Source organism: Pleurodeles waltl, chromosome 1_2, assembly GCF_031143425.1.
Source record: "Pleurodeles waltl isolate 20211129_DDA chromosome 1_2, aPleWal1.hap1.20221129, whole genome shotgun sequence".
NCBI lineage: Eukaryota > Metazoa > Chordata > Amphibia > Caudata > Salamandridae > Pleurodeles > Pleurodeles waltl.
Genome location: NC_090437.1, coordinates 893,580,269 through 893,602,366, shown reverse-complemented (window position 1 = coordinate 893,602,366; position 22,098 = coordinate 893,580,269). Strand labels below are relative to the sequence as shown.

General features: G+C 41.9%; 1 protein-coding gene across 5 annotated transcripts in view; it reads right to left on the bottom strand.

The window, feature by feature from the left end:
* Positions 1 to 22,098, bottom strand: part of TLR3 (toll like receptor 3) — a 292,328-nt gene that overhangs the window by 103,851 nt on the left and 166,379 nt on the right. For 4 of the 5 annotated variants that reach the window (XR_011194199.1, XM_069200038.1, XM_069200047.1 and 1 more), the window contains exon 3: positions 526 to 717. Coding sequence is in view for 4 of the 5 variants with exons in the window: in XM_069200038.1 (XP_069056139.1) it covers positions 526 to 717 (192 nt within the window). In the remaining variant the exon portion in view is untranslated. Of the gene's footprint in view, positions 1 to 525; positions 718 to 5,432; positions 5,490 to 22,098 lie in introns of those variants that run through there. The other variant, XM_069200068.1, reaches the window with a different exon arrangement.

Genomic DNA, 22,098 nt, shown 5'->3' with positions numbered 1-22,098 from the left:
AAAAATAATAAATGATAGAATGGAGAGAAGAAATTAGACACAAATGACTCCACAGGGCAATAAAACAGTGAGGTTTAGACAGCACAGGGTAGAGAAAAGGCTAGAACAGAAAAGGCCTGCCAAGACTGGAAAGTGTACAATAAATAAATTTACTCATGAACAACATACAGACAACTCGCCAAAATCAAACAAAAAAAGGACTGACTGTGGCGTAAAATATATTCTCTGATGTACCTATCAAATAACATAATGTACTTACACTGTTTATTTTCCGGGAGCTTCTAAGAGTGTTTTACTTCACATCTGATTTACACAACAAAATTAGACATTATAATAGCCCACGATCGAAAAGCAAAAAATTGCTTGTTCCCTAATCCTAAACTAAAAAAAAAAAAAAATACTTTGTTTAATTAAAGTCACCTCCACTGCATGGTTAAACCTTTTTCCCACACCATACTATATAATCAGCTATGAGCATAGTTGTACTTTTAGACACCCAGTCTACATATAAAATGCATGCCTTACCTTTTGCAGAGGATTCGATGACAAGTCAAGTAAGCCTAAGGACGTGTTGCTGAGAAATCCAAAATCCTCTTTAGTTGCCTGATTAATCTTATTGGAAGCCAACCTAAGCTCTTGAAGTTTCTGCAGTTGCTGCTGCAAACCCAGTTTTGATGAAGGCAACATATTCCGAGATACATCAAGCTTTCTCAAATTCTAGAATGAAACACCAAAGAGAAAAAAAGAAATACAATATTCTTTTGCTTTGGTGCCACAAATACACACAGTAATAAACCATGTAGTGCATTTAGTTGCACATAGAGACATTAGAAGCTCTTGGCTAGCAACAGAAGTGGAATGATCTGCTTTCTGTCAGCCTAAAGGCAACTGGGCCTGTTGTCTGCAGTCTTCTCTAATAAATGCCTCAAAAAAGGACGTATTCTAAGGTCACCTCTGGTAGACACAGATCACCAAATAAGCAACTAATTCAACTAACTAGTGCTGAGAAGCTCATGGGAGTACAATCAATAAAACCAATTTACCTAACACATCATTACATAACCTCTACTATACGGAGAAACATATCAAATATAACCACAATAGCTGAATGTAACTGCATTATATCACCTTTTATGAACGTAAAATATGTCTAGACACCTTATTGGTTACTGCCCACTCTTTTGGAGAAATTGGAAATATTGTGCTTTAAGACCAACTCTGAAATTTACTAAGCAGGATGGGAGGCAGATAGTTCTTCCGTTCAGGGTTAAGATACAGAATTTAAAGTGTGGTTCAAATAGCTGGTGGTTAAAACCATGAATCAGCTGAGACAAGATTTGTACCCTCTCTGTAACTTAATGGCTACCTTCTGTGTAGGTATTGTGTGGCAAGTACATAAAAGACATTTACGTGCAGGGCACAATCTAGCTCACACCAAAACCTAATGCCGAGAGCATTGTGGCTGATATGAAGTCACATTTTCAAAACCTGCATTTTGAAGTACTACGAATTTTGTATACTTTGGAAGTGGTTCATTTTATTTCTAATCAATATGTGAATAAACTACAGCCCTGGCAACTATGGGTCTCAAATTAAGACAAACAGCATAATTTATGTTCTCCAATTTGAAAGGCTCAAAATAAGGTTTTGCTTGTGTAAAGTACCATCTTTCTTGGCATGTTACACCCAATTTCTGCCTGTTTGTCAGGATGTTTTGCCTGTCTCACTGGAATCCTGCTAGCCAGGACCCCAGGGCTCATAGTTTGTAGCCAAACGTGTGTGTTGTCAGTAGTGCTTAACTGTGTCACTGAAGTTCTGCTAATCAGAACTCCACTGCTTATGCTCTCTCTACTTACCAAATTAGTCACTATAGTTTAGTGACTCCATATTCCAATTCCAGTTGGCACACTGAACCTCCCTCTTATAAGTCCCTAGTATATGTTACCTAGGTACCCAGGGCATTGGGTTTCCAGGAGATCTTTATGTGCGGCAGCATTTCTTGTGCCACCCATAAGGTGCACAGACAAACCTTTCTTCAGGACTGCCACTGCAGCCTGAGTGAAATAGTGCACACACTATTTCACAGCCATTCTCACTGCACTTAAGTAACTTAAGTAACTATATGTCAAACCTTCATTTACTGCAGGCTTGGTGCAAAGTTACTAAGTGTGAGGGCACCCTTGCACTAGCAAAGGTGTCCCCACGCTGTTCAGGGCCAATTCCCCTGACTTTGTGAGTGCGGGGATACCATTACATGCATGCACTACATATAGGTCAAAACCTATATGTAGCTTCACAATGGTAACTCAGAATATGGCCATGTGAGGTGTCTAAGATCATGGAAATGTCCCCCCATTCTAAATCTGGTATTGGGGGCCCATGCATCCTAGGGGCTCTACCATGGACCCCCAGTACTGCCAAACCAGCTCTGATGCTTGCACTGCAGCTACAGCTTCTGCCACTTCACAGACAGGTTACAGGTTTCTGCCCTCCTGGGGTCTGAGGAGCTCAGTCACAGGAAGGCAGAACAATGCATTTCCTTTAGGAGGAGGCTGTTACACCCTCTCCCTTTGGGAATAGGTGTTACAGGCATGGGAGGAGTAGCCTCCCAAAGCCTCTGGAAATGTTTTGAAGGGCAGAGATGGTACCCTCCTTGCATAAGCCAGTCTACACCAGTTCAGGGACCCCTAGTCCCTGCTCTGGCGCGAAACTGGACAAAGGAAAGGGGAGTGACCACTACCCTGCCAATCACCACCCCAAGGGTGGTGCACAGAGCTCCACCAGTGTGTCCCTGGCATTAGCTGTCTTGGATTCCAAGGTGTGGGGGCACTCTGGAGATTTCTGAGTGGCCAGTGCCAGCAGGTGACGTCAGAGACCCCTCTGGATAAGTGCATACCTGAGTAGGTAGCCAATCCCCCTCTCAGGGCTATTTTGGGTCTCTCGTGTGGGTGTCTCCTCAGATTTAGCTTGCAAGACTACTCCAGGAATCCTCTGCATTCTCTGCTTCAGCTTCTGACCGCCAGATCAACTGCAGACTGCTCCGGGAAGCACTGTAACTGCAACAAAGTATCCAAGAAGGCTACTGTGACTCTGTAACTTCAGCTCCAGCCAGCATTTGCAAAAATGTCCTAGGTGTGCACGCTCTGAGGGCTCCCTGTCTTCACCCTGCACCAGAAGAACGAAGGAATCTCCCGTGGAGTGATGGAGTCACTTCCCTGCTCCTGCTGGCACAATCTACGACGATGACCGGTTCTCTGGGACTCCTCTCCTGACGACAAGTGTGCTCCCTGGAAACCAGGTGGTGAACCAACACGACCCAGACTGTCCTAAGGTCCAGCTGTTCAAATTTGGAGGAGGTAAGAGCTTGCCTTCCCAGTTTGCCACAGTACCCCTGTGCACTGTGTCATCTCCAGCTCCTTGGGCTTCTGTGCACTTCTTCCAGGAATCCTTTGTGCACAGTGTAACCCAGGTCCCCAGCACTCCATCCTGTGACGCACAACTCACTGAGTTGTTCTCCGGCGGTGTGGGACTATCTTTTGTTGTGCTGCACCAACTGCATTTTACATATTCTTTGTCCCTGTGTCCTGGGACTCCCGTGGGTGCTGCCTGGTCATCTGTGGGCTCTATCCAGGAGGATCCCCCTCTGCCTCCTCAGTCCGAGATGACGCCCCCAGGTCCGTCCTTTGTCCAGGCACCTAAATTTTGACACAAACCACAACCTTGCTTGAACCAAGGCTTATTGGACGAAGTGGGACATCTCCTGCTACACGCAGGAACCCGCAGCCATCTTCTTTGCTGCTCTTCTGCAGACTTCTCCTAACAGGAGAATCCTCTTTTGCACCATCTTCTAGGTTGGCAGGGGCTCCTGCCCTTCCTGGAATCTTCTGCGACTTCTGGACTTGGTTTCCTCTCTTCACAGGTCTTTAGGTCCAGGAATCCACCATTTGTTGCTTGCAGTATTGCTTGGTTCTTGCAATAACTCTTTTCTTGACTTGTAGTGTGTCCTGAGGAAACTTGCAGTACTTTACTCCTACTTTCCTGGGCTCTGGGATGGGGTATTTTACTTACTTTTGGTGTTTTCTTACACTCCCAGCACCCCTCTACACGCTGCACTTGCCTAGGGGGTAATTTGTGATTCCACTTTCTTAGTATATGGTTTGTGTTGCCCCTAGGCCTGTTGCCTTCTATTGTACTGTCTACTGTTTGCACTATTCTATGAATAATTACTTACCTGACTCTGGTCTCTAGTGTATATATTGTGTATAATACTTACCTCCAGAAGGAGTATTGCCTCTAAGATATTTTTGGCCTTGTGTCAATAAAATAAAGTACCTTTATTTTTGGTAACACTGAGTATTGTCTTTTATTGTGTATAAGTACTGTGTAACTATACTGGTATTGGATGAGCTTTGCATGTCTCCTAGTTCAGCCTAAGTTGCTCAGCTACAGATACCTATAGACAGCCTAAGCTGCTAGAACACTGCCTACATTTCACTAATAGGGGATAACTGGACATGGTATAAGGTGTAAGTACTTTAGGTACCCACTACAAAACAGGCCAGCCTCCTACAGCTTGTCCTGCTAACTTGGGATTAACTTGGGTTTTTTATGTACAGTACCTTCCAGATTCCTAACCTATCATGAAGTTGGTTTTCCCCCCAAAATATTTTGGTATGGGAGGGGTTTGTGGTTTCTTTGACTGACCAGTTGAGTAAAAAACATAAGGCATGCACATTTCCCAGCATTTTACTGTGGTAAAGTTGGTCAAGCCACTCTTACAGTGCTTGTAGTCAGTGTCATTCAGATGGTTGTTACACTATCAACAGAATAAATATCATCAACCCATAATATTGCAGTCAGAATATCGTCTACCACAATATTGAAGGTATGTATTTATAAAAAGATAGTTTTACTATTCTTAACTCCACACCTACGTACTTTGAAGATATATATTGTCAAGGTACATACACGTGGAGTTAAGATTAGTAAGTCTATCGTAATCTATTTATACACACAGTGACCTTTACAATACTGTGGTAGCCGATGCAGTAGATACAATATTATGGGAGGAGGATATTTAAAAATCAGTTTTGCTTTATAATAATCAAGGATTTCACGGTGAAAGGAATGTCACTAGCTTAATGCAATGTGATCAGCTTTGGAGGAAAAGCTTAAATTACTCCATAGTATAAATGCTTGGAGCAGCTGATGGCAGTAGGTAAATCAAAAAGGTGGGGTGAGCCACAAGACAAAGGAAGCAGAGAGGTCGGGTATAATGTCAGTCCTCCACTGCCTCAGAGACAACACCTAACCTTGTCCCTAAAACAACATCTCAGTTGGGTCACTGGAATTATGCAGTATGAGAAAAGCAAGTTATATAGCAAGGTTGACTAAATTATGCAACACTGCACAATGCACTGATGGAAACCCACCGTCAAACTAGCATAAGGGTGAAACTGCTGGTCAGCGACCATCTCTCCAAAAATTCCAACACAATATGTAGTCCTAAAACATACAAAAACATACTAAAACAAATGACTTTGGTAATACAGGTATAAAGTTGATTTTTTTCTTCCTACAATAAAGAACAATGGGTTTCTTTAGGTCAATGTTTCTTAACCTTTTCAAAGGACATCATTTAGGGGTTGTCATGGGTTGCAGCTGCGACCCCTGGCTTGCCCCTTACCTTTGAACCTCTGGCATCAGAGGTGGCAAAATCAGTGGCAGGAACAAATGGGGAACTCGTCCTTGTGGACGTTGGTTGGGGATCCACTTTCCTTGTTTTTTTTTATTTATTTTTTACACTAACAATTAATAATATTATTCACCATTAGTGTAATAAAAATGGATCTCAACTAGCTGGAACAGGGCCCTCCCTGGCAGCTGAGGAAAGTAAACAATACTTTTAAATGTATGTTGTGTGCATGCTTGTGGGTCAGAGTGTGTTTAAGTGACAGCATGTGTGTGAATGTGTGTATATGTGTAAGCATGTGTATGTGTTAGTGAAAATAAAGGTGGAACGGCATGTGATGTCACTTCACCACCCCTATCATTTTAGTGAATTGAAGTTCATGACCTTTTGACTTCTGTGGACCACCAATTAAACATTACTGGAATCCGGGATCTGCACTCATTAGAATCTAGGGACCCCCACTGAGTCCTTACTGGAAGCCGGGGACTTTGGTTTAAGCAGCTTCTATGATTTGAACCTGAAAGCAATTCACAAATACAGAAACAATCATCCATCAAACAAATACACAAATACACAACTGATTAAATATTTTGATTCACAAACATTTAAAAATTCAAAATTTTCATTTTAATGGGACGGTTGGAGCTTTTCAAATTCAACTGAAGCCACTCACGTTTTATACTATAACCTAATTGATGCATTTGCTCTGATCTTACTATCAACCTGAGGACACCTCGAATTTCAAATTTCTTCACACTTACGGAAAGATTTAAAATTTAGAATCTTATACTTTGCATCTTTATATACACTTTTAACCTGTTTAATTTTCAAGTCAGTAGTGGATCCCCTTAGTAGGCACCACAGACCTCTAGTGGTCCCTAGACCACTAGTTAAGAATCACTGCTTTAAGGTCTGCAATACAAATATTTTCTTTAAGAAAACAATCAAATGTAGTTTATTAGTTAATTAACATAACACATGGATCAATAATTTTAAAATCATATATTCAGTAAAAGACTAAAGATTGTGCATGATTAGGCTTAAGCGTTTGACAATTGTACCTTACTCTTCTCGTCTAATGACTAAAAAAAAGGAGACAGTGAGATTTAACAGAACTATTGAGGCCAGTTATTCACACACTGTTTAAACAATAGGTTTATACCATCATTTATGAGTCTAAAAATTTCAACTGGTTGACCAAACCATCGTCTATCCTGCTCTTGCCTAATCACTGGTGCGAAAGGAGTTATTTAAAGTGGAAAAATAAGTGAGCCAGGCTTCTCATGGCCTGTCTGAACACACAAACCAAACCAAATAAAAAGTGCATTGTGCAAACCATACATGCAAAGCAGAGCACAACTAATCATGCAAAGAATGCATTGTGTAAACATGAATGTGGGACTACTTTACTGAAAGAACCAGCATCTTCCTTAAGCTTATGGGGCCATAGAACAGGCTCTACTGCCCAGGGCCAAACGTCCTGAATGGTCCGGATAGGGGTCAATGACACTCACAATCTGCCCCTGGCAGAACAACTATATAGTTCAGAATGGTGTAGGTGACTGTGCAAAACTACACAGCCCAGCTAGTGGGGATTTAGTTTGGTGACAATAGGGAGGGGAAAGGTGATTCTAATTCTAATAAACAGCCCTTAATGAAGGGGAAAAAAGGAACCCTTCAGTTCCCAGTACCTAATATCGTGTTCAGGCCCCCAGTAATTATTTTATTGGATTGTTAAAAATGGCAAACTTTCAACATAAGGTTTTGTGGATATATGGCCTCTATCGCCTACTACCCAGAGGTTCTTACTCCCAAGGCTAGGAATTCTTTACGCAGCAGGGCCCTATTAGCTTTGGACATAAACATTGTATATCCGTAAATGTTTAATTCGACTGATGGCACATGCGGCACAATTTGTCCTCCAATTGCCCCTTAGTCTGCCATTTAGGTATAACGTCTAGAGTTGGGAGGAGGCCGAATTGTGACTATGCAGACAATGTTAATTTATTTTTTCATAACAAGAGCTTTCTTTCAGACTTTGTTCCCACAAGAATATTAGCTTTGGTAATAGGTCCTATTGTTTAGACATAGAGGAAAAAGTGTAACTTTGTCCTTGAGATTGGAATATCCTGAATAGAATGACTAACAAATTCTACAAATGTTTCAATCCTGTGTGGAGCTACAAGGATGGATGAGGTTTCTATAACAGACCTGGGAATGGAAGTCGATGTTTCAACACGGAGTCTTGTCATCTACTACTACTGCATGATGCTCCTTAATCATCGTAATATGGGCTGTTTTTCAGAGCGAATCAAATTGCTTTATGATTTTTAATATACTGATGACCAGTCGGATTTTGGTCAGTTTGTCAGATTTCCAGATGGCCTGAGACCAGAACTTTTGCTGATGAAGAATCATTGAATGCTGAGCCCCTTGTAGGGGTATCTTCCTCTCTACTCACCCCTTTGAGATGCTCTGCTAAGATTTAGAGATTATTCTACCTAATCGCTTCAGAAGACACTTGATCGAGCTTCTGACATGCTGATGCTTACCCTTTTTACCTATCTTTTGCCCACTTTATTTAGTACCTTGTTGCCAGAGATTTCTTTTCTCCAAATTCTTTTTGCCCTCTTTGTCTTTTGCCCATGTGTTCCAACCCACAAATGTTAATCTTTAATTTGCCAATGGTAGGTTTTTCCCTTTGCTCAACTGAAATTATAATCTTAATGATTTGAAACTGGCTGAAGCTTGCTAAGCCTGAGCAACGTTTACTTTCTATATTGCAACTGATCTTGTTAATGTTTTGCGCTTTTCCTATTGAATGCTTAGTTTTGTTAATGTTAGTTTACCTAAATCTGTTTTGTCACCTTCGGCAACCCTTGCTGATTCTGAAAGAGTTTTTTACATGACTTTGAGCTTAAGGCTGTAATAACTCCCTTAACTTTATTCCGGTCTGGAGTTTTCCTTTTATAGACAAATGGCTCATACTATTTAATTTAACTAGTCGGTATAAAATTGAGTTAACTGGTCCTACTAGATCCTGTTGCAGAATCCAAAGGTCCGTCAGCCTCAATAAGTATTGATTCATGTGAAGGATGAAAATGCTCAACCAATACATTGAATCAAGGTGAACGCAGAGCCGGTAATGAAGTGGAAGAGGAAACCGGTACGGGAGGTGTGGTATAGTATGGTGTCCTGTGTGTATGTGTGTGAGGAAGTAGCTGTGACATGATAGATGACATAGTAGTGTTCTAGACTCTTTAGTCAAGCTTGTTGGGATGTTGATGTGTCAGAGTCAGAGGAGTCGCTGCTACTGGATGTCTTCTCCTGGGCTCTGTGTTCATGTTATATTAATGTTTCACTAATAAAGAGGTATCTATCTACCTTCTAGGAGACTTTGTGATCAGTTCCATTTCATATCTGGTGACGAGGAGAACTCAAGGGAATTGGAGGAGATTGGTTTTTATTTTGAAGAGCTAAAGAGACAAATACTACATTTCAACAGCCTGAAATTCGTTCATCGCATCAAGTCATTATCATCCTGGCTAGCACTCTGTTTGGTAGAGGCTATGGAGCTATCGTCCTGTACATGGTAACTATTTATCTCAGTGATGGTTTATGAGCAGCTGTATCAGCACTTAGGCGGCCTGGTGAGCGCTCAAGGTAGAGTACTCGAGGCAGCCCTGAAGGCTAAATGACCGCATTACTGCTCGAGGCTGAGAGATCGAGGAAGCTTTGAAGGCTGTCGCAGTGGCTTTGAAGTGGCATGGAAGTTTGTTTCCCCACTTGAAGGCTCGAAGTAACTTTGAAGTCTGTTGGACAACCATCATGCTCATAGTCGCATGGAAGTCTGTGTGGCCTCGTGAGCACTAATCCTGTATCCTATAAGCAGCGCACGCTGCTCCACTTGAGCACGGAGCATTTCTCAAGTCGTGAGTGCTGAAAGTATCCTCTCAGCAGCACACGCTGCTCCACTTGAACACGGAGCATTTCTCAAGTAGTGAGCGATCAACAACTACACAGGTGCTGTATCTACTCACCGATGTCCCTCTGTCTGCCGAAATCGTCAAGGGCTATCTTTTGACTCTGTTAGTCAGCATTATGCAGTTTCAGGTGTCATCTTCACAGTGGAGCCACCTTCTGGGCAGTCTATGTGCTAACAGCGATTAGCAAGCCTAAATATTATATTTTAAACTATTGACTTGGATTGTGCAGCAGCACCACCTAATGGGCATATCTCATTCTAACAGCGATTAGCATGCTTGTTGGTGATATTCAGAATTTTGTGCGGACAGTCATTGGCACAATAACTGTTACTTAATTTTATTTACAATGTGCAGCATGCTTAAAGCACAGTGCATATACACATCAACAGTAATCAATTAGCATGCTTCATCTTTATTTGCAACTCTATCAAAATGACTTATTCTCTTCTGTATTCTAGTTATTAATACCTATGTTAGTTATACTGAGCGTGATCATACATAGTGTGGACAGCTTGATACATACTTATACTTTAAGTAGGTTCCAGTACTTATACGCAATTTTAACAAGTCTGCATTTATTTTAAATTACTTATTTTATTTCAATATGACGCAAACTGTTCCATCACCAACACCCTTTCTCCCAGAATTGGGAGAATCACTATTAAAATGGGACTTTGGATTAGACTGTTTACTACATACATACGTGCCACTTATGGTCAAAAATTCTGTAAGAAAAATTAATTTGTTGTATTATTATCCAGGGAATTGAGTGGCAAAATATTTCGGATCATGTGCCTGAAATTAGACCAGCAGAGGATGATGTGTTGGATGAATATCAGAGTTCTGTCAAACAGCTGGAAATTCATTTTGTGGGCAGAGTTAATCTTGTACGTAGGCACCGATTGTTTTTACTAGAGTGAAGTATCATCTCAATCACCTGACACATTTATAACTGCCCTAAGCATGTTGACTTCTTATTGTGATTTTGAGAATTTCACGTCACAACTTATAAGGGACCAGTTTGTAGTGAGGTGTAGTTACAAAAAAAATCTAGAAAGGATACTAGCTTGTAAGAACCCCATGCTTGACGAAGCCATTGACATAGCCAAAAGCACTGGGTCTTTAAGGGAAGATATTAAACAATTGGAGAGTAGTATTCAACATATTGTGAGTGTAAACCAGAGCAATAATAAAGGTCAACAGTCAAGCCATCAGCATGTTGGCTCTCCATCTTTACCCAAAGGACAAGGCAATACCAAAAATCAAGGCTTCAGGTGGGGTTCATTTTATCATGTGTCTACCTTCAAACATTGTCCTGCAGTTTCACAGGACTGTTGGAAATACAACAAGCCAGGACATTTTGGGAAGGTATGCAGAGGTGGTAGATGCCCTGTCGGTGTGAGAGAAAATTCTAGCGGTATGTCTATTCAAGTTGTTCAAAGTCAGGATCCTGGTGGCTATATACAAGATGTAGAAAACACTGTAGAGGCATTATCACAACATTGAGGGTGTGGTTACCAATAAAAATGTTCATTGGATTTCAGACTTCCCCAAGGTATTCACAGATGAGGTGGGTGAAATGAAGAACTTTAAACATGCAATTAAAGTAAAACTGGGATGCATACCCAGTTAACACAAATTGCATAAGGTTCTTCTCAGTGTGAGCGGTCGATTTGTCAAATATTTTGTTAAAAATGCAACAGGATGGTAAAATTGAGCCAGTGGATGCCACTTTGTGGTTATCCCCTGTGGTTCTAGCAAAAGAAATCTCAGGATAGCTAAGCTTATGTACTGATCTGAGAAGTGTGAACAATGCAATATGGGTGGACATTTTTTCACTTCCACGTATAGAAGATCTTATGACAGCTCTGATTAAGGCCAAATGGTATACAAAATTGGATTTAAAAGAGGCATACCATCTAATTATGCTGGAGGATTAATCACGCCATTTAACAGCTTTTGTAACACTTGATGGCACATTTCAATTTTCTAGGATGCCATTTGGCGTGGCTTCTGCTGCATGTGTGTTTCAAAAAGTAATGACTAAGATTTTGCAGGGGGATAAAAGATATGGTGGGATTCCAAAATGATGTCTTGGTATCTGAAAACACTGTAGAAGTGCACAATTGTACCTTACAGTTGGCTTTAAACACACTACATAAAAATAGTGTAATTCTGAGAAAAGATAAGCGTATTTTTGTGGTCAAGGAAGTGGAGAATCTTGGCCATATTCTTTCAGCTGATGGTGTCAAACTCAAACCAGGTTTAGTTAAGGCGACAGTGAAAGCTGCTCATCCCAAATACAAAGACCAGCTTTGATCTTTCCTAGGGATGTGCAAATTTTATTGTAAATTTGTGCATAATTATTCTGACTTGAAGGAGTGTTTCAGAAATGTATTAAAAAAATATAGAATTCATTTGGTCACCTATATTGCAACAAAATTTTGAATTAATCAAGAAACATGATAGTGGCTCCTACACTACAACCGTATGTGGCAGAACACAGGACATTCATTATGGTGGATATGGAATAGAAGCAGTACTTTTGCCAAGTGATAGGACCAAGGAGACTACTACAGGATTTGCATCTTGGAGACTGTTAAAAGTAGAGAAAAGATACTCAGTTATCCAAAAAGAAATGTTGGCATGCATATGGGCAGTCGACAAATGTAAGCCCTATTTTTTGGGAAGGTCATTTTGTCTATAAACTGATCATAGGCCATTGGTAAATATCATCAAAGGCTGAAAAATAAAGAATTCTACAGCTAGACTAGTCAGGTTGTTGGTAAAATTGTTAGAATTACATTTGAAGTAGTATATATATAGCTGGAGGCAGGAATTGTAAAGCTGACTGTTTGAGACTACATAGAGTCAATCAAGAATATTCCAGGGAGGAGGGGGAAATTGAGGTGTGTATGATTACAAAGGTTGAAGTTTATATAGTGTGTGAAAGTATGAGTGTGTGGTACAGTGCTGTGAGTAAGGATACTGATACAAAAGAAATAACGAAATTTGTGCTGGAGTGGTGGCCTAAGGAAAAGAGTTGAAGTTGACATTACAATCATATTAGAAAATGGATGATGAGTTGTCTATACAAAGTACTGCCCTGATCAGAGCAGAAATAATGATTCCACCTGTATGTTACAGAAAGAGAACTATTGAAATAGCATATGCAGGGCATTTGGGCATGACTGCCACCAAAAGACATTAAGGAAAAGGTATTGGTTGCTATCCATGGACAAAGAAGTGGATGATGTGGTACATGAATGTGGTTGTTGGACTTTTTTCCTCTTGCAGGGTCATCTCCAATCTTTTTGCCTCCTGCTTCCTATTTTTTTCTGACCTGCTTTTGTTGGCTTTTCAACTGCTTACCAGTGCTAAAGTGCATATGCTCTCTGTGTAAATTGTATTGTTGATTGGTTTATCCATGATTGGCATATCTGATTTACTGGTAAGTCCCTACTACAGTGCACTAGAGGTGCCCAGGGCCTGCAAATCAAATGCTACTAGTAGGTCTGCAGCACTGGTTGTGCCACCCATATTAGTAGCCCTGTAAACATGGCTTAGACCTGCCACTGCATTGTCTGTGTGTACAGTTTTAAACTGCCAATTCGACTTGGCAAGTGCACCCTCTTGCCAGGCCTAAACCTCCCCTTAAGACACCCCTAAGGTAGGCCATAGGTAGCCCCATGGGCAGGGTGCAGTGTATGTTTAAGGTAGGACATATACTAATGTGTTTTATAAGTCCTAACAGTGAAATACTGCCAAATTCGGTTTTCACTGTTACAAGGCCTGTCCCTCTCATAGGTATCCAGGTCCTGAAGCCTTGACAGGTGACGTTGGCAGACCAAGACTGAAAATACACGCACAGACCGCCGCGCAGGGAGAAATTAGACGCACCTTCCAAGACGCGGCTGAAAAACAACGTGCTGCCGGCTTCGCAGCAGAAATCGTCGCTCCTCCGGCATCGAGGCTGGAAGATCGATGCACGCAGCTGGGGAAACAACGTGCAACACCTGCTGACGTAGGCTGATAATGTCTCAACCCACAAGTACTTTTCAACGGTAACAGTGTTTTTACTGTTTACAAAAGGATTTAAGACTCTTTTGCTTTTAAAATTAATTACTTTACTTGTGTATGTTGGATTTTTGTCGTTTTGGTCTTGTTTTGTTTAGATAAATATTTCCTATTTTCCTAAACCTGTATTGTGTCATTTTGTAGTCTTTTCACTGAGTTACTGTCTGTGTTGGTACAAATACTTTACACCTGGACTCTGAAGTTAAGCCTGCCTGCTTGTGCCAAGCTACCAAGGGTGGAGCAGGGGTTAACTGAGGGTGATTCTCCTTTACCCTGACTAGAGTGAGGGTCCTTGCTTGGACAGGAGGTAACGTGACTGACAACCAAAGACTCCATTTCTAACAGTGGCCAATGCTGCACTAATGATAAATATCTTGTAACATTGGTTCCAGAACCTAGGGTATCTTTAAGTCCTGAAACCATTTGGGAAAAAGTTTAAATTGATTATTTGGGCCCATTTCTTGTTCTACACATATTTATGACATATGATTGTGATGATTGATCATTTATCAGGAGGTGAAAGTAGTTGTGGAACCCAATACTACAACTGCTGTAACATGTTTTAATGATGGTTTCTGTAGAGAATGTACTCCAGCTAAAGTTTTATCAGACAATGGTGTACAGTTTATCTCAGTTCCCATATGGGAGTTTTTTTTCAAACACATGGAATTGAGCATATTTGGACTTCATTATATTGTCCAAAGTTTACTAGTAAAATGGAGAGATACAACAAAGAGTTGGTGGAATAGAGTTGGTGGAATGCATTCAAAGTGCACTTAAGTCACAGTTTGATTGTGTTGGCGCTATCATGGACACCATGTGGCTGTACTCCACTACCCCCACACTCTGTTACTGGACAGATACCCTTTGGGGCAACGAAAAGAAGGAGTGTGAGATCATGTCTTTCTCCAGGATAGATGTCTGATGTGGTTGGTGTGGGAGTTGATGTGCAAATGTTGCCTGAGAAGGTTAAAATGGCAAGTGATGAGGTTAGCAGGATAAAAGTTAAAGAAATCTTGATAGGAAACATGAAACGCAAGAATGCTGTGGTGGTGCAAGTGGGTGACTGGGTCCGCATTAAAGATTCCCTGCTACTGAGTAAAGGTTTGTCAAAGTTTAGAGATGCAATCCAAATGAAAAAGTGTGTGGCAATTCTGTACTGATTACTAATGATCAACTGTGGAAAATTTGACAGGAAAGTAGTCTCAGAGAAAAGCACACAGTGTCAAGGAAATTTATCACAGAATAGAAATCTGGTTAAAACTTTAAGGAGTTCTCGTACTAAGAAATTACCCAAAATATTTGGTGATAAACCTTATTTGTTTTTGTTGTGCATTCTTGGTATTTGTCGTGTGATGTGTTGGTAAATTTATTATGTGTAGGGGAAAATGTCTAAAAGGCGGAAGATGTGTAGTATAGTCTGGTGTCCTCTGTGTGAAGCATTAGTTGTGACATGATAGATGACATAGTAGTGCTCTAGGCTCTATGGTCAAGCTTGTTGGAATGTTAATGTGTCAGAGACAGAGGAGTCATTGGGACTGTATGTCTTCTCCTGGGGTCTGCATTCATGTAGCTTATACTTATATTAATGTTTCACTAAAAATGATGTATCCATCTACCTTCTAAGAGACTCTGTAATCAATTTCACTTCAGGAGGCTGGGTGAGGGGATGGTGGAGAGGAGAGCATGCCTTTGCCGACAGCATCACTCCATATCAAGGTGAGTTAATGTGGCAGGAGGGAGAGACGGGGTGCATCCCGGACCAGCATAGTTAAGACGACACATGCTGGGTGCTTTAATAGCCTGTGGGGTGACTGTAATACTAGTGAGAACAGCCTGCTCCCAACAGCGTTTGGTGCCCATGAAAATAGGTGGTCACTCGGGGCATTGGAACACATATTTAGCCTGAGTTTTTTGTATTTGTTTGTTAATTGCGTAAGAAAAACATATAGGCCCTCATTCTGACCCTGGCGGTTTGAAACCACCAGGGCAGAGGGCAGTGGAAGCACCGCCAACAGGCTGGCGGTGCTTCCTGGGGAATTCTGACCGCGGCGGTAAAGCCGCGGTCAGAAAAGGGGAACCGGCGGTTTCCCGTTGGTTTTTCCCTGCCCCAGGGAATCCTCCATGGCGGCGCTGCATGCAGCGCCGCCATGGGGATTCCGACCCCCTTCCCGCCAGCCTGTTCCTGGCGGTTTACACCGCCAGGAAGAGGCTGGCGGGAACGGGTGTCGTGGGGCCCCTGGGGGCCCCTGCAGTGCCCATGCCACTGGCATGGGCACTGCAGGGGCCCCCTAACAGGGCCCCATAATGATTTTCAGTGTCTGCCTTGCAGACACTGAAAATCGCGGCGGGTGCCACTGCACCCGTCGCACAGCAGCAAATCCGCCGGCTCCATTCGGAGCCGGCTTCATCTTTGCTGGGGCTTTCCTGCTGGGCCGGCGGGCGAACTTTTGCAGATCGCCCGCCGGCCCAGCGGGAAAGTCATAATGTCCCCTGCGGTCATCTGACCGCGGGGTGGTGTCTGGGCGGTTTCCGCCCGCCAGGCGGCGCCCACCGCCCGCCGGGGTCGGAATGACCCCCATAGTTTTTGTATAGCATTGTATTGACATTGCATTTTTATAGGTACTTCTGTCTTTAATGAGTTTCTTATAATTTCAGTAACACCTTTCTAGGATTGAGAACACTTTTTTGTTGTTTACATTTTGTTGTCACTATTTTAGAGTCAACAAAACCCCATCTTCAATTAACTTTCGAAAACTGAATAGCATTAAGTAATCTAAAGCTGTTAAAGTGTGTTAAGATCTTCATGCATGAATTTTAAAATACTTCAGTTTCTGACCTGGATTATTAGCATACATTCATTTGGATAGGGCTATTTATTTCCAAGGTGATCCATTATTTTGCAGCTCACGATCTATTTAAAATGGCCTCAATCTGAAGCTTTTGTTGGTTTTTAGTGGGTTAACCAGTATATTGTGAGTGTATTGTTTCAAGTACCAACTCTGTTTGCTGTGGTTTCGTTTCTAGAGACTTTTGTATTTCAGTCATGTTCCTCTTTTGTTTAAATGAGTGTCTTTCCTTCACTTGTGGTAAGGCAGGAGATGTTTCCGGATTGCTTTTTTGTTGATTTCAGTTCTTCTTTCCTTCCTTAATGTCTGTATTTTGGTCTATTTGCACCTCTGTTTCAAAGATCTTTAGTCTCAGATATTCCAGTATATCTTCACATTAGTTTTTTGATCAAGTATAGCTATATGAAGTTTTATTTTCTAAATGGTTGACCAACCAAGCACTATTTTTAAAATATTTGAATGCATTTTTAAAATTTGCTAAATCCATCATCAAGGTGCTGATGTCAAATGTCATCTTTGCCAGCTGTGTTCAATGAACTGAAGGCCACCTGTTAGTCAAATGACACGGTGTACCAGTCATCTATCCATGATATGCTGAACCAAAGATCAGGACAAAATATATTTAACATGTTTGGTGCATCACTGGAAGTTTTGATAGTCATTCTGTTCAAAATGTATTTATAAACAAGTATTGGCAAATAAAATAGAATTTGCCATCACAATGCAAGTGCCACCCTACTGGCTTTGGCAGCGCTATTTTGCAAAGTGTTGGTAAACAAGCATTGTCATAGCAAAGAGGTCTGGCACTGACAGACAGCCTTTTGACTTTAAAAATTCTTGTGTTTTTTTCTGTTATAGTTTTTGCAACACTTTTTTGTTGGGTATGCTGGTGGGCCCTCATCAAAGTATAAAACAATTGGTTGAAGGCAAACATATGTTTTGGCCTGCAAAAAGCACAAATTGCAAAAGCAGTTCCTGGCACCAAAGAAAACTACTTTGTGTGTATGTATTTCTTGTGAAAAGGCAGCATGCTGTTACTCCCAGTGAAATCAGCCAATGGCTGAAGGGAATTGATCCACTGCCCCAAGATACATGCTGGAGTGGGTGTAAAAAATGTGAATGACACAACCACAGACAAATGGATACATTCTGGCTGAAAGGCCCTATAACTAACCGTGTTCACACACATACTTTTAGTAAAATCAAAAGGTCATGGAAAACAAAAGACCTAAAAAGCCAAGTGATCTGCTGTTGCCTGCCTGCCGCTGGGCAAATGTATTTTTTTGTAATTGTGTTCTAAAACGTGACTGAAAACAGATAAGAAGCATTGAAAAGATTGGTAAAAAGTGAGGCTTGCAAAGATAGATCGATAGAGTTGTATAGATAGGTAGCCAGTCAGATATATAGCTAGATGGATGGATAGATAGATAGACAGACAGACAAACAGGTAAGCAAACAGAAATACTGACAGATAGAAAGATAGACAGAAAGGCAGATAAGATTGCAAAGATAGACAGATCGATAGATGGATAGATAGATCTATAGTGTTAGAAATTGGATCTCTAGTTGGAAGAGGTATACACCTTTATCCAAGTAAGGGGCACAATCCTAGTCAGGGTAAGTCACAACACAATCCAAATTATCCTGTGCCCACCTTCTGGTAGCTTGGCACTGAGCAGTCAGGCTTGACTTAAAGGGAAATGTGTAAAGTATTTGCGCAATAAATCATACAGTAACACAATGAAGACAACACAAAAATACACCAGACAGGTTTAGAAAAATAGATAATCTGATATCTGAATAAAATGACATAATCCAATAAGCACAAGTTGAAATATCACTTTTAAAAGGTTTAAAAGAGTCTCAATCCTTAAAAATCAATAGTTGTTTCTTTGTAACACACAGTACCTGGGATGCCTAAAACAATGACGCAGAGGGATTGCAGAGGAGGAGATGCATGGAAAAATAAGGTACTGCATTGGATTTTCCCGAGCGACACAGACAATGCGCAGTTTCTTTCCATGCTGCATGGGTTTGTGTCATTTTTCCAGCGCACAGTCTTGGTTCCTCACTGCGATTTGGGGATATTTTGAAACCCAGGGATGATGCGCTGAAAATCCTTGGCGCACTGGTAGAAGGAGCAGGTGCTGCTTCAATCCGGTAGGCCATGCATCGAATTTTCCATCGCAAGTCAGGCAATGCATCTAATTCTCTGTCGGAAAGTCAGTGCTGCATCGTTCCTTGTTGGCCCTTAGACTTCAGAAACAGTAGTCAAGCTGAATGCAAGCCCTTGGAGAGCACTTCAGGACGAAGGCAGAGTCCTTTCAACAGAGTCGGGGGCTCCAGGTAGGAGGGCAACAAGCAGGTAAGCAGTCCTTCAGCAAAGCAGTCCAGATGAGTGCTTTGGGCAGCCAGGCAGTTCCTCTGACAGAGTACAGGTGTAGATCCAGAAGTGTCTGATTTGGTGGGTCAGAGACCCACTTTATATACCCAAAAAAGTCTTTGAAGTGGGGGAAACTTCAAAGAATGGTTTTGAAGTGCACAAGATCTCCTTTCAGCGCAGTCCTGGTTCCCAGGATACCAGTGGGAGGGGGGTTATCAGTCATTTGTGTGAGGGCAGGCCACTGGCTTTTGAACTAAAAGTGTGAGCCCCTCCACCCTTCCTGCCCAGGAAGACTCATTCAGTATGCAGATGTGACTGAGTGTCCTGTGTTTATGGATGTCCAGGTGGAATGCACTAGGGGAGCTGTCAACCAGCACAGACCAGATGTGGATTGGAGACAGGCTGTAAGGCACAGATGGCAGTAAGCGCAAATAAATGCCCACTGTATAAAAGTGGCCTTTCTAAAATAGTGGTATTAAATCCAACTTCACCGGTAAGCAGGATTTTCTATTACCAATCTGGCCATAATAAATATGACCTAGTTATCCCTTTCAGATTAGAATCTACCACTCAAAAATTATATGAGGGCAGACCTAATGCTAGTCTATGAAAGGAGCAGGCCTCAGTAGTGGAAACCGAATTTAGGGGTTTTCCACTACCAGGACATGTAAAACACATAGGTACATGTCCTGTCTTTTACCTACATAGCACCTTGCTCTATGGGTTACCTAGGGGCTACCTTAGGGGTGACTTATATGTAGAAAAAGGGGAGTTTAAGGCTTGGCAAGTATTCTTAAATACCAAGTCAACGTGGCAATGAAACTTGCAATGGCAGGCCTGAGACACGGTTAAGGGGCTACTTATGTGGGTGGCAAAATCAGTGCTGCAGACCCACTAGGAGCATTTAATTTACTGGCCCTGAGCACATGTACGGCACTTTACTGGTGTCCTGGGTGGAGCTGCTGAGACTTACATTTCAAAGACTAGTGGCCTGCCCTCATGCAATGGCCTGCCAAACCCCAGCTGGGTCTCTGGCACACAGGACTGCACTGAAATGGGAACTTCTGCACTTCAAAACCACTCTTTGAAGTCTCCCCAACTTCAAAGGCATTTTTGGGTATATAAACTAGGTTTATGACCCCCCCCCCAACTCAAGACACTCCTGGACCTACACCTGCACCTGCAACCCGTCAAGAGGAACTGCTTGGCTGCCCAAAGGACTCATCTGGACTGCTTTGCTGAGAAGGACTGCTGCCCTGTTGTTGCCCTGCTGGCCTCTGACGGTGCTGAGAAGGACTCTGCCTTCCCTAAAAGTGCTCTCCAGGGGCTTGGATTGAGCTTGCCTCCTGTTCTGAAGTCTCAGGGCCAACAAAGACTTCACCAGCTGGTTTTGTGCTAGTTTCCAACTTCAGCAAACAATGTCAGCAATGCCAGCGACACCGCAGCCTGCTCACGCTCCGTGGCCCACGCTGCACGCAACCTGCAATGCAAGTCTGACGTTGCCACAACTTTGCTGACATCACTCAGGGTCCTTGCAACACTGCAAAGTCAACACATCACTTTTTCACGGTCCGGAACCAGCGACCCCGCTGGGTCACAAAGGATCTACGCATCGCGGACACCGCCGCATCATCCCCCACGGAATCCGGACGGAACTGAGGCCTCACCTCCACCTTCCTCACAGTGCAGAACTGACGCCTCATCTCCTCGAATGCCGCAAGGGACTGACGTGCACTGACTCCAGTGACACCCCTTTCCGACTCCATGCAACGTCCTTGTTCTCTGTTTTCCAAAGGTACTGTACCTGAGGGTCCGCGTGACTCTGTGGCTGGCACCGGCAGTGTCAGATTGTTGGGAACGACTCCGTCAATGACGTAGTGATAGCCCAAGTTGGGGCTATTGTGTTTCTAGGAGCTTTAGTTGAATTTATTCTGTAAAAATTCATAACTCAGCTTGTATACATTGAATTTTCATCGTTTTGATCTTATTTAATTCAGATAAATATTATCTAATGTTCTAACCCTGTGTGGAGTATTTTTGTGATGTTTTCACTGTGTTACTATTTGATTTATTGCACAACTACTTCACACATTGCATTCTAAATTAAGCCTGACTGCTCAGTGCCAAGCTACCAGAGGGTGGGCAAAGGATAATTTGGATTGTGCGTCACTTACCCTGACTAGGATTGTGGTCCCTACTTGGACAAGGGAGGATACCTCTGGCAACTAGAGACCCCATTTCTAACACAAGCTTATGCGAACACATTCACATTCAGGCCTTGAAAATTGAACTAGCCCACTGGCTATGGCGAGTCCTATTGTATCAGGTCAAGCTATTTCTAGGACTTACTCGCCTCTTCTGGCGAGTTGACATAGAACAGGTCTTCTGTTCAGTCAGAAAGTGAAGGAGGCCTTTAAATCTTGTTATTGTCACATTTGTTGTGAGTTCAGAGACCGAGGTCAAAAGTCAGTTAGTCTTACAATTAATTTCCTTCTGACTGCACAGTTCCACGATTTTGTCAGTTTGTCCTAACAATCAAAATTTAAATAGCTAAGTCATCTGTACAAACCCTTCAAAATATATTTCAGTAGTTGTGGAAGCTCGTTGTTTGTACTTCTGTGTGTTGAAAAAAATATCTTAATAGGTTCAAAACAGATCAGAACACTTTACTTGGTGATGCCCAATGAATAAATATGTTTTCTGAAACCAGATTTTCACTGATTTGGTAATATCTTATATAGTTTTATCAATAAAGCTGCAAGTTAGTTGGAAAGAGTTTGGACATTTCTTGGACATTTTCTGTCTGCAAATGAGTGTGTGACCACATTATGCTTTAGTAATATATTTATTAAAAGTGAGTGTTTAAACATAAACCCTCCTGCCCTGGTAGCAATGCTATCAGTAAACTAAGAGGCAAGTAATGGCTCATGTGTCCCCTATATGTGAGCTAGAATCTTTTTATAGCTGGTGTAAACGTTTAGTCTATTTAATGAAACAAAAGTTTTTTTGTACAGCATAAATGCTGTGCTCACATATTTGAAGACTTGAGACCCGTTTACGTATCAAATACATTACAGTTATGGTCAAGTAGATTATTCAAGTTACTCGACC